The sequence below is a fragment of the Abramis brama genome (genome assembly GCF_963993115.1).
Source record: "Abramis brama genome assembly, chromosome: 5".
NCBI lineage: Eukaryota > Metazoa > Chordata > Actinopteri > Cypriniformes > Leuciscidae > Abramis > Abramis brama.
The window spans coordinates 46,032,477-46,044,623 of record NC_139967.1 but is presented as its reverse complement, the minus strand read 5'-3'; the positions used below and the strand labels follow the sequence as shown (position 1 = coordinate 46,044,623).

Genomic DNA, 12,147 nt, shown 5'->3' with positions numbered 1-12,147 from the left:
GACATTTAAGGGATAATAATTTATATTCATTATACACTTATTACACCGATTTTTTTTTAGCACATAATTACGGGGACATTGAATTGAGATTAATGTTTTAAATCTTACCTGTTTATAAATCCATTACAGCGTACAAAAACAATCGTTCAGACAAGATGATCATCACAACAATATTATCAAACTCTGTAAACAATAAATCAACTCTGATTTAATTTTAAAATACAATTAAAAACGGAGACGGCAAGTTGTATTTGAATGAAACGAGAGAGCGCGTCCATTGTGATCATGGTGTAACGTCTGTCAGAGAGTTTGAATACTAACGTTACCCAGATACAAGACAGTGCAAATGAACTGGTAACGTTAGTTCCACGAGACTTTTATAGATGTTTTCTCTCAGTTAAGCGCACACTTCACATACATGTCGAAGAGCGAATGTTAAAAGGGAAAATAAAACACTCTAAAACACGCTACAAATCAAAGTGGAAGTAAACACATTATAATAAAACAACGGTCAGCAGTAGAGGTCATCTTCCTCTTTGCGCGAGCAATCTCACTCTCCCTGTGCGTGCGCGCTCACATAAAACCAGCATGCATACAATAACGTACGCCATAGAAGAAGTTATCTTAAAGGCACATCAACATTCATGTCATGAACACTACTTAACACTAGGCGGCCGTTACAATGGATGTGCGCGGTGTTATAATGCATTGCTATTGACGACCGTCATTATAAGGAAGGAAATACCACATAATAGAATCTTGCTTTAAAAAGTGCATAGAGCTGCTTGTTTTATTTGTTGTTTGTTGATTTTCAAATATTAAACTTCTTGAAATGTCTTCAGTGTGATCATCAACTCTTTTTGAAAAACTTTCATCTCGTTTTAACAAAACCGTGATAATATTGATAATCGCGATAATTTTGGTCACTATAATCGTGATATAAAATTTTCATACCGTCCCATCCCTAGTGCTAACAATATATTATATTAGTAGATCGCATTAAGACAAATTAAACCCAACGTAACGTTACTATTGAAATTGATTTCTAGACATCGCCACTGGGATCTATTCACACCAGACATGAACATCCGTCCAGGGTTATTATCGTTAACTAAGGGGCCATTTACACAACACCACTTTCGACTACAAAATGAAAAATAATGCGTTTTGGCCGTTCATTTACACAACAACAGCGTTTGTTAGGGGGAAAAAATGCTACCTTTTGAAAACGTGTTTCAAAGTGCAAGTTTGTGAAAACATTCTATCGTCTATCGTCTAAAACTGTGAATCTGTGAAAACGGTGACGTCATGTGCATGTGTATTACGCGTTCAGTCTATAGACGCGTAGTGTTTCTTTACAAAGTGACATCGCCATCTACTGGCCTGGCTGCAGAAAACAGTGTTTTTAATCTTTTTTGCAGATCCGTGTGAATTGAGATCGTTTTACAATGTTGTCTGTATATTAATGATAATAAAATGACACTGCATTCGTCTAAAGACAGACACATTTTTAGGGATTTTTTTGTTGTTTGTTTTCCATAAAGAAAACTGACCAAACATTGAAATACAAGCTTTTGGTCCTTTTTTTGAAGCAACTGCTGATACACAATCCAGCGCATTGGTCACTCCATAGCTGTTTTTCTGACACATCAGACATGAAGCTGCTGTTGACATTGCTTAATGTACACTCACTGGCCACTTTATTAGGTACACCTTGCTAATACTCCATATTGACGATAGAATCACACAGTCACAACAGGAGAATCACAGAATCTCCTGTTCCTCCACATCCCAAAGCTGCTCTACTGGTTTGAGATCTGGTGACTGGAGGCTGTTTGAGTTTAGTGAACTCACTGTCATGTTCAAGAAACCAGTTTGAGATGATTTGAGACAGCGTGTTATCCTGCTGGAAGTGTCCATCAGAAGAGGGTCATAAAGGACTGGACATGGTCAGTAACACACTTCAGGTCGGCTGTGGTGTTTAAGACTCAGGTGGAACTGAGAGGCCCAAAGTGTGTCAAGAAAATATATAACACACAGTTACACACCAGCAGCCTGAACCGCTGATACAACGCAGGATGATCCACGCTTTCATGTTGTTTACACTGAACCCTGACCCGACCATCTGAACGTCACTGCAGAAATCCAGACTCAGGTTGGACGTGTTGAGCGTTCAGAGATTGGTGTGTGTTCAGAGACGCTCTTCTGCTTCAAGGTTGGACGTGTTGAGCGTTCAGAGATTGGTGTGTGTTCAGAGACGCTCTTCTGCTTCAAGGTTGGACGTGTTGAGCGTTCAGAGATTGGTGTGTGTTCAGAGACGCTCTTCTGCTTCAAGGTTGGACGTGTTGAGCGTTCAGAGATTGGTGTGTGTTCAGAGACGCTCTTCTGCTTCAAGGTTTGATGTGTTGAGCGTTCAGAGATTGGTGTGTGTTCAGAGACGCTCTTCTGCTTCAAGGTTGGACGTGTTGAGCGTTCAGAGATTGGTGTGTGTTCAGAGACGCTCTTCTGCTTCAAGGTTGGACATGTTGAGCGTTCAGAGATTGGTGTGTGTTCAGAGACGCTCTTCTGCTTCAAGGTTGGACGTGTTGAGCGTTCAGAGATTGGTGTGTGTTCAGAGACGCTCTTCTGCTTCAAGGTTGGACATGTTGAGCGTTCAGAGATTGGTGTGTGTTCAGAGACGCTCTTCTGCTTCAAGGTTGGACGTGTTGAGCGTTCAGAGATTGGTGTGTGTTCAGAGATGCTCTTCTGCAGACCTCGGTCGTATCGAGTGTTTATTTGAGTTACTCTTGCATTTCTATCAGCTGAACCAGTCTGGTCATTCTCCTCTGACCTCTGACATCAACACTGCATTTATCCCACAGAACTGACGCTCACTGGATATTTTCTCTTTTTCGGATCATTCTCGGTAAACCCTAGAGATGGTTATGTGTGAAAATCTCAGTAGATCAGATGAAATACTCAGACCAGCCCGTCTGGCACCAACAACCATGTCACACTCAGTCACTTAAATCACTTTCTTCTTCATTCTGATGCTCAGTCTGAACTTCAGCAGATCGTCTTGATCATCTCTAAATACACAGAGTTGCTGCATGTGATTTGCTGATTAAAAATTTGTGTTGTAATAAAGTGGCCGGTGAATGTAAAATTGATAATGTCCTGTTATCACATAATCCATGCTGTTTCTCCATCATATTGTAGGTAGTCTTGCCAACAGACACGCTTCTGTAACTGCGTCTGTGGAGAAGTGGAGCCCCTTCAAGTAAAGCTGTGAAATGAGCCATCACCGGTTTCTGATCTCCGACAGCCTGAGTCCAGTATTACCCTGAACCCCAGTTAGAACACCTTGATCAATGTGCCTTTTACAGGTGTCTAATTTTTAGTTCTGTTCTTTCTAATTGTGGAATGAACTTGATGTTTCTCATTTTATCTGTTTTTATTTTTTTTTAAATTGAGAGTCTAGTTGATTACCTTTGTCATTTAGATTGTAGCGCCATTGTGTGTTTTTGAATTTGCTTGAATAGTTTTAGTAACAAAAATTTGCACGATCGTGCGTCTTGTGTGTGTGTTCCAAGAAGCATTTTATTTTGTATAAAAATGTACATAAAGAAACGTCGGCTGGGGTCTGTGTATTTACAGTGATGCTAATGTTAATGCAGGTTAATTGTTGAGCTTTTCAGTTCGACTGGGCTTGGTTTTATTTGTTATGCTTTATTGTATAATTTATAGCAGTATTTTGTTTTTGCTGATTGAATTGCATATGTTTCTCGAAGAAGGCTACACTGCCTACCTTGCATTCGCTGCAATGTCAATAAACAAAATGAATTCCCTCCATAATAGTAATTCAACTCTTGTCTTTTTTTTTTTGACAATAAATGGATTTTGTCATAATGAGGTCTCTGCACTTTGCGTTTTTGTAATGACTTTTACATTTTTCATATTTGCCCGTGTGTTTAACTTCTGCAGTGTGTTTTAATGGCAGACATTTGGTATTGCCACAATGTTTGTTAAACATTCATGAGAAAAGTTAGTGCACCCCATAAAAAGTGTTTAACATACAGGTATTGGATTGAAAATAGACCAATGTTATCAAATCACCTGCATTATGATATATGATGTATTGTGATTTGTACAACTTAAATAAAAAAAATGGTCACTTGTGTGGAAAAGTTAGTCCACCCCACTGGCAATCTGTTCAGGCTGGATCGTCCCACCAAATCCCACTCAAGAAGAGCATATTGCAAGATGGGATCAAGGGATCTACAGACAAGTTGAAGTGAATGTGCAAGGCAACCATCCTTTAAAAGACCGTTATCTGAAAATCAATATATATATATTGATTGATGGGGTTAATTTCCATTTGTATATCAGGTACCAATTCTAAGAATTTATAGATTTAAGCGATTATTTTAGTGGATATTTAACTGGCCTTTCTGAGTCCATGCAGGACATAGTTATTTATATAGATATACTGTATAAACACATCGAGAATGTCTGTTTATTAGCAGTTTTATTAATATTGTGAATTTCCTTTTATTATAATGTTTTCATGTCAATTTTAGTTTAATTTTTTAGTCATTTTGTTGTGTGCTTTTGTCATTTTATTTTATATTTTTTAAATATTGCTTAATTTACTTTTGCTAGTTCTAGTTATTTATTTCCGTTTAATAATTGTAGTACTTCAACTTATTTCAGTTTATGGTCGAGGCAACATTTCTAAGGTCCTTTTAGTTAAATTGCTTCAACTAATATTTATATTATATTTTTATTTCAGCCTAATTTCAATAAACAGAAATGGTTTTAAGTTTCATTTAACGATATGACCCTGGGCCCGTATCCCTAAAGATTCTGAGAATCCTCTCAGAGAGCTCCTAACTTAACCTAAAAATTCCTTGCCAGGAGTTTTAGCTTAGAAGTGATTCCAGAACATTTTCAGTGAACTCAGAGCAAGGAATGGATGGAAAATCCTATCTTAGTGAGGAGGTGTGGTTGACCCCGTTGCTAGGTATGAGTCATCATTTCAAAAGCCGTGATTGGTTGATCCTACAAGTTTGATGAAAATGAACTTTTGGTGATAATGAGCAAAGGATGTACCCTCAAATCAATAAACATAATTATACACTCTAATCTTATGCAGACTGTAATTGTAAATAATATTTCACATTCAAGAAAATATCTGGAAAATGAATAGTAAGCTGTAGGGGTTATAGCCTAACATTAGAATCTAAAATATGTGAAAACTTAAGCTCATTACACCCTGTTCAAATAATGATTCGTGTCTTATTTGCTCATATTAATATCCTAGCTGGCATATTTTGTACTTTCACTCCCATATGGACCCCATTGAAAACAAGATGGCCTATCTCAAGGGGCTGTCCTTAATGAAGTAGAAATTGCAACGTTACAACTCAGTGTGGTCTTAACGAGGGTAACACGGCTCAGTCCAATCTGTAGCGTCTCAATAATTCCCTGTCATCCAGTGTTTGCAGGACATCTCTCCTGCCTCCTCTGTTGGCCATTTTGTGCAGCTGCTTAGGGGAACTCCTAAGCCACTAAAAGTCCTCTTCCCTGCTCTTAGCAGATCTCGCCTTAGGAGCCCTTTTAAGCGCTAGGAATCTTGAGGAATAGCTTTTATATTAACTGGGATTTTCGTGTCACTTTTAGGGGAAATTCTAAGAAAACGTCATGACTCTGAGAATTTTCTTAGAATTTGGCCGCTAGGAGCCACTTTTTGCACAAAAATTCTTTAGGGATACGGGCCCTGGTTATTAGAATCAAATGCAACTATTACAATAAAGTATTTTTCTCACGTTTACGCAACTTTTAAATAATAATTTTCTAGAATCATTCAGCACTTTATAATCATATCCCAGAAAAATTTAAACAAAATTTTTTTTCAATCACCAATAAATTTTGGGGTTTCAGGATTTTTTTTTAACCAAAATTTGTATAAAGATGATTTTCAACTATGTTATGAAAGATATAACGGAATGAATTGATACACCATTTCACTTTATGCAATATGTGGGTAAAATGGTCATAGATTAATATTAGGCTACCATTCAATGCAATGTATCTATACACTGTATCTAATTTGCACATTAATGTGTTCTTGGATCAACATTTAATGAAAAAAGAAGTGTAATAATTGGAGTAATAATTAGCAACATTTTAATAATATCTAATATTTCATAGGAATATTGATGTATAATTTATTTCCACATTCACTTGTTGTGTCTCCCAAAATGCCTGATAAACATGATTTAAGTCCTGATTTCCTCTACAGTGGACATTATGAAATCAATGCCCTGTTCTGTAACAGAAAGTCATTTTTTGATTTGAAACCCCATAACGTTTTCCTGAGATGTTGGTTTATGAAATACAATTTGAAAAGTAGTCCGATTTCAATTATAATTACAATATATTATCATATTTCCATAAGAGTGCTACATTTGATCACTAAATGAATGTCAGTCATTTTTAAAGACCAAGGAGAAGTTGTTTTCATGGTGAAACCTCCAAACATTTGTTATCTCTGAAAAGTCCTGAATGTGCTCTTTACAGGACACCCAGGTTGTGACATCATGTATGATGTCAGAGAAATTCACTTAAATATAATGTCCACTACAGTGGAAATAAATCTATTCCTGGGTCCCAGGAAGATATAATCAGTACGTCCTCTTTATCTTTACGTAAAAATTAGTTGCGTAATTTCATCCGTCTCATGGCGGTTTTAAAGTCTTGAATAACGGTTACTCATAGGCTGTATAAGCTGTCAATCAAATAACCAACCAATCCTGTGCGTTCTGTGGGGAGGGCGTTCCTTGCATTACCGCTGGTGTTTACATCCGAATACGAAGTGCTTAAGTAACTTCAACATGTCAGCCTCCATAGCACGGGCGACTGTAAGGGCGGTTAGCAGACGGAAAATACTGCCAACAAGAGCCGCTTTAACCCTGGTGAGTGTTGACTCCGTTTTCAACACCATGACGAGACCGAACAAACATTTAGTTCTCAAATACTTGACATAGCATACATGACAGATGCGTTTAGCCGTAGCCAGAGCTCGGATATCTGATTAATAACGGTATAATAATAGACAACGTCGTCAATTCTGAGACATTCGGATGGATATTCAAACGTAAGAGCAGGTTATTGCAATGTGGTTGAGTTGTTTCAGTTAATTTTGCCGTGAAGGTCAGTGTTTGGGCAGGTTAGCCGTTAGCAGATGCTTGGAGATCGTATCAAGCGCTTAATGATGTTTATGTAATTTACTAACATCAGATCCTTCTAGATGTGCCTCGTCGTGCCCTTCAAATATAACGTTACTTTTGTAAAGTTGTTGTCATTCACACTACTTGTTTGTCTTGTCCGGGTGAATAGGAGCAGTTGTTCAGGGTAAAGTCAGGGCAGCAGGATCTTATCCATGTTGCTGTGATCAGATAACACGCTTATAATTTAGGTTTGTTGATAATCTCACGAATTTCAGCATTCCACTGCTGTAACACAAATGTTTACTGAGTAACCTACGTGCTAAAGTTGTTTAATGTTTATACAATCAGTGATTTAAATCAACATTACTGCGCATGCGCAGATGGCACTGTTTGACGCTATTTACACATGTAGTTGCTGTCAAAGCAGTTTTAACAATCTTAACTATGTGTGATACAATGTTTGCAATCAGGATCCAGACATTTAGCATATGCTCTTTATCTAAAACGATTTCCAGTAGACTTGTGTTGTGTACTGTACTTGCTCTGCGGTAAATCGCTGAGTCATTTTAAGTTTTGCTGACACTTATGTATTATTGTTTTATGCGTGGCAAAAAAAAAAAAAAAAAATATTAACACTAGTTTTGCGTTAAAGGTCTTAAACCATCAAACTTCCTTCATCACTATCAGCCTTGATATTTACTGACTCCCATACATGTGGGTTTCCATTGTCAATGAAAACTCTGACGAACCCTAGTATTTACGTTTGCTATATGGATAGATAGATAGATAGATAGATAGATAGATAGATAGATAGATAGATAGATAGCATCTTCAAGAACATGGAGTCACATGTGAGTGTCCAGACGTCACACAAAGTGCTTTAATCTGGATGGTTTAATGTATTAGATAGTTTGTGTCCAGTCTCCTGTAATTCACCAGACATCAACACCTCCACATACTTTGAGAAGTTGTTTGCAACTGAAGTGGAATTATTGAAAAGTTTTGGTGAAATTTGAACTGTAATAGAAAAGGAAAATAACAGATAATGGGAAAGTTGTCAGATAAACTATATTTTCTTTCTTCTGTTTCAATATATATATTTTTTGGTTAAAAATAAATAAATAATTTGAATAGACTTTGTTGCAAACTTTAGGGGAAAAACAACTGAAAGAGTGTATTTATTTGCAAATAGTTAACTAAAGGATGTTGCTTTGACATCTGTCTTTTCTTCATTTCCAGACGCCTTCAGCTGTGAATAAAGTCAAACAGCTCTTACAGAATAAACCAGAATATGTGAGTATTTGTTCTCTTATTAGTCGTCATGAGCATTTGATGCATTTCCCCCGTCTCATTCTTCGGGTTCTTCATCCGTCTTCAAACAGATCGGCCTGAAGGTCGGTGTTCGAACCAGAGGTTGCAATGGCCTCACTTACACTCTCGACTACACTAAAGAGAAAGACAAATCAGACGAGGAGGTGCTGCAAGATGGTGAGCTGACAAATTATTACAATATTATATTTTCTTTACACTTTTTAAATGTTTTTCGCTTCTGCTCACCAAGGCTGCATTTATTTGATCAAAAATACAGTAAAAAGTGAAATATTACAATTTAAAGCGGCTGTTTTCTATGTGAATATATTGTAAAATGTCATTTATTCCTGTGATGTAAAGCTGGATTTTCAGCATCATTACTCCAGAGTCACATGATCCTTCAGATATAATCATATGCTGATTTGCTGCTCAAGAAACATTCCTGATTATTATCAATGCTGAAACAGTTTATTATTATTAGAAAGTTCAAAAGAACAGCATTTATTTGTAATCGAAAACTTTTATAACAACTTTTCATCAATTTATTGCATCCTTGTTGAATAAAAGTATTAATTTCTTTAAAAAAGAAAAGAAAAAATGACTGACCCTGAACTATGGAACAGAAGTGTGTTATGTATGTTATGAATAATCATATTTGTGGTGTGTTTCTCCAGGCGCGAGAGTGTTCATTGAGAAGAAGGCCCAGCTGACGCTGCTCGGCACAGAGATGGATTTCGTCGAAACGAAACTTTCCAGCGAGTTTGTATTCAACAACCCCAACATCAAAGGGACGTGTGGGTGTGGAGAAAGCTTCAACATATGACCCTTGACCCTTCCAGGACATCCCATCCCATCAATCCTAGATTTGTGGGTAAAGAGCTGGAGAAAGAGACTGATGCTTTGTGGCTTGTCTGGCCATCAGTTCCTGTGCTGCCAACATTCACCTCAACACGAGCCCATATATTTCATATTTCAGAAAACACTTCATTAACTCATTTCACTATGGCTTGTACACGCTTAACTGAGCATCTTGATATTTATTGTACATGTGCCTGTATGTCATGCAGCTCAGAGAGTTAAAACTGCACTCCACTGCTTTGTTTTCTTCTCAGAAAGTTGTGTACCGTTTAGCCGCACTGACATGTTCATATTTAATAATCCAGTTATTGTGTTGTGCTGAGGCTTATCCTGATGAACCTGCTGAACGTCGTCACATGACCTCACAGCTCCGGCCTACATCTGCAACACAAGACACCTGCAGTCGCTTCCTCATGGCTGTTTTGTGGATTGTGGACCAGCAGTTCAAATCTGTAACAATCTACATAATAATAAAAGATTCATCTGCCTGGTCGATGTTCATATTAATAAAGCTTTTCACTTTCAGCCCATAATGTGCAGCACAGGAACTGATGCCATTTACAGAAGTTTTAAAATGCAATTGATTGACTTGAACTTGTTTTCTGTTGAAGTGTTATTAGTGTAATATGTACATAACCATGTAAATCCATTCGACTGTCTTTTAACGCACAAATAAACCTTACGTTTTACTTCTGTGCCGTTTCTTGAGTGAAATGCCTTTAGTGTCCTGAACGTGGCGCTGTTATTAAAGAAATAATAATAATATAATTAAAAAATATAAATAATTTAAATCCCAATTGCCTCCCTTAAAAAAAAGCAGCAGGAGTTTCCTTTTATATATCACTGCACTGATTATATACAGATATTTAAGATAAGTGTTTATTTACTGTATATTGGGAATATGCAGATGATAAATGTCAACATATTTCGTTTATTATAAATCAATTTTTGTTTTCTCGGTTAAACCTGTATTAATAGGTTAAAAGAAAAATATAAACAGATTGGAAAAATATTTAAATGTTATCTTATTTAGCCTATGTATAGTTTTATTTGTATTGATTTCCAAATTATTGATCACAAATGAATGTTAAGCGATGCAGATGACCTCGCTGATGAGGCAACACTTTACATCAGAGCTTTAGTATAATTGTTTCTTAAAGGCCTCACACATCAAGAATGATAACCATAACGATTATTCCAACGATATCGTTAATGGTTATAGTTGTGGTGTTTAATATTTAGAACGATTTTTCTTTTCTCACTTGTAAAAAGCATTCACGTGATCGTAAAACTTTAGACTCGTAATTTTCTGAGAGCTACGACCACGTGACATAGTTAGGCTTTTATTATTCATATAGGGATTGTCAAAGTTTTTTTTTTTTTTTTTTCGTCATCTACTGAATTTTTTCGTCAACGATACCAGGGACACCGAAACACCGGGGAACATGAAATTTGGTGGGCATGTAGCCCCACTAGACTTTTACGGAAAAATTTCGTTTGGTCCCCGGGGGCCACTCCCCCCCCGCGCTGGGCCCCCCCAAACCCAAAAAATGCAGTTTTTCCTAAATAACTACCTGAACCGTGGCACCGAGGATGAAGAAATTTTTATGGTATGTTGCTCTTAAGGGCCCACATCAACCTAGCCCATAATCACTCATTTGTGATTTGCGCCCCTCCCATAAAAAATGAAAATGCAATATTATTCTGCTTTAATCGCCCCTATCTTCAGTTGAGATGTTCAGAACTGCACCATATTTCATGTGTATGATTAACTTGACATCCTCTGGGGGTATGCTAAGTTTCGTAGAATTTCATCCATGGGGGGGTATAAAATAAATTCATTTATGTGCACATTTAGTGACTGTACACTCATCGGCCTGTAGATGGTGGTGTTGAGCGAAGGGTTGCTGGTTTAGGATGATACTGTCTGTCACACACACACATGCAGGAATACAAACAAACGCAAGCATGCACACACACTGACATCCACACGCACAGACACACACCCATACACACACACATACAAATCCACATGCACAGACACAAACACACACGCGCACACACATGTACGCACGCATACATAGGCCTACACGCACAGACACACACACACACACACACACACACACACAGACACACACATACACAAACACACACACATACACACACACACACAGACAGACATGCACATACTACTACTTTTTTTAGGTATATACATAAACACGCAATACAGCCAAATTGCTCCACGTCATTTCTTTTTGTGGAAAGCCAGTGCAGGCCTGAGCGGCGGTCATATTTTGTACCGCCATGCGGTACATCTAGTTCACATAAACATTGACCAGCGAACATAAACAGCTTGCTTCGAGCTTCTGTTTACCACAAGTGTTCGCTGATCAATGTTTATGTGAATAAAAGCCTATAAATTCAATCTGTTCATCATATAAAGCAATCGTGTCAGTTCAGAAAATATATTCATATGGATCAGATTTACGATCTCTTTATGAACTTTATGAAGCGTCAAAGTTTTGCAGTATTGCAGTCAGCGCTGCAATATTTATCGTTATCGTACTTAGTTGAATAAAAAAATTCTTATCTCAAAATTCTGAATTTTTTTTCATCAAAATTGCGAATTTCAGAATTGCATGATATAAAGTCGCAAATGTGAGTTATAATGTCAGAATTGCGAGATGTTAACTCGCAATTGTGAGAAAAAAAGTCACAATTATCTTTTTAAACGTTTTATTCTGTGGTGGAAACTATGAACGGGCCT

General features: G+C 37.2%; 2 protein-coding genes across 2 annotated transcripts in view; both read left to right on the top strand.

Annotated features, from left to right (window-relative positions):
* tut7 (terminal uridylyl transferase 7) overlaps positions 1 to 3,840 on the top strand; it is a 33,504-nt gene extending 29,664 nt beyond the window's left edge. The window contains exon 30 of the mRNA XM_084113629.1: positions 3,199 to 3,840. Within this exon, the coding sequence (XP_083969755.1) occupies positions 3,199 to 3,263 (65 nt within the window). The 3' untranslated portion in view covers positions 3,264 to 3,840. The remainder of the gene's footprint in view (positions 1 to 3,198) is intronic.
* Positions 3,841 to 6,802: 2,962 nt separating this feature from the next.
* isca1 (iron-sulfur cluster assembly 1) lies at positions 6,803 to 10,075 on the top strand. The gene is made up of 4 exons (XM_084115895.1): positions 6,803 to 6,956; positions 8,451 to 8,504; positions 8,594 to 8,699; positions 9,197 to 10,075. Exons 1-4 carry the CDS (start codon positions 6,876 to 6,878, stop codon positions 9,343 to 9,345), a joined length of 390 nt encoding a protein of 129 aa, XP_083972021.1. The 5' UTR covers positions 6,803 to 6,875; the 3' UTR covers positions 9,346 to 10,075.
* Positions 10,076 to 12,147: the final 2,072 nt, after the last annotated feature.

Coding starts and splice junctions, on each gene's coding strand:
- isca1 (XM_084115895.1), top strand. CDS start 6,876: ATGTCAGCCTCCATAGCACGGGCGACTGTAAGGGCGGTTAGCAGACGG. Junction 6,957..8,450: donor CAAGAGCCGCTTTAACCCTG/GTGAGTGTTGAC, acceptor CTTCATTTCCAG/ACGCCTTCAGCTGTGAATAA. Junction 8,700..9,196: donor CGAGGAGGTGCTGCAAGATG/GTGAGCTGACAA, acceptor GTGTTTCTCCAG/GCGCGAGAGTGTTCATTGAG.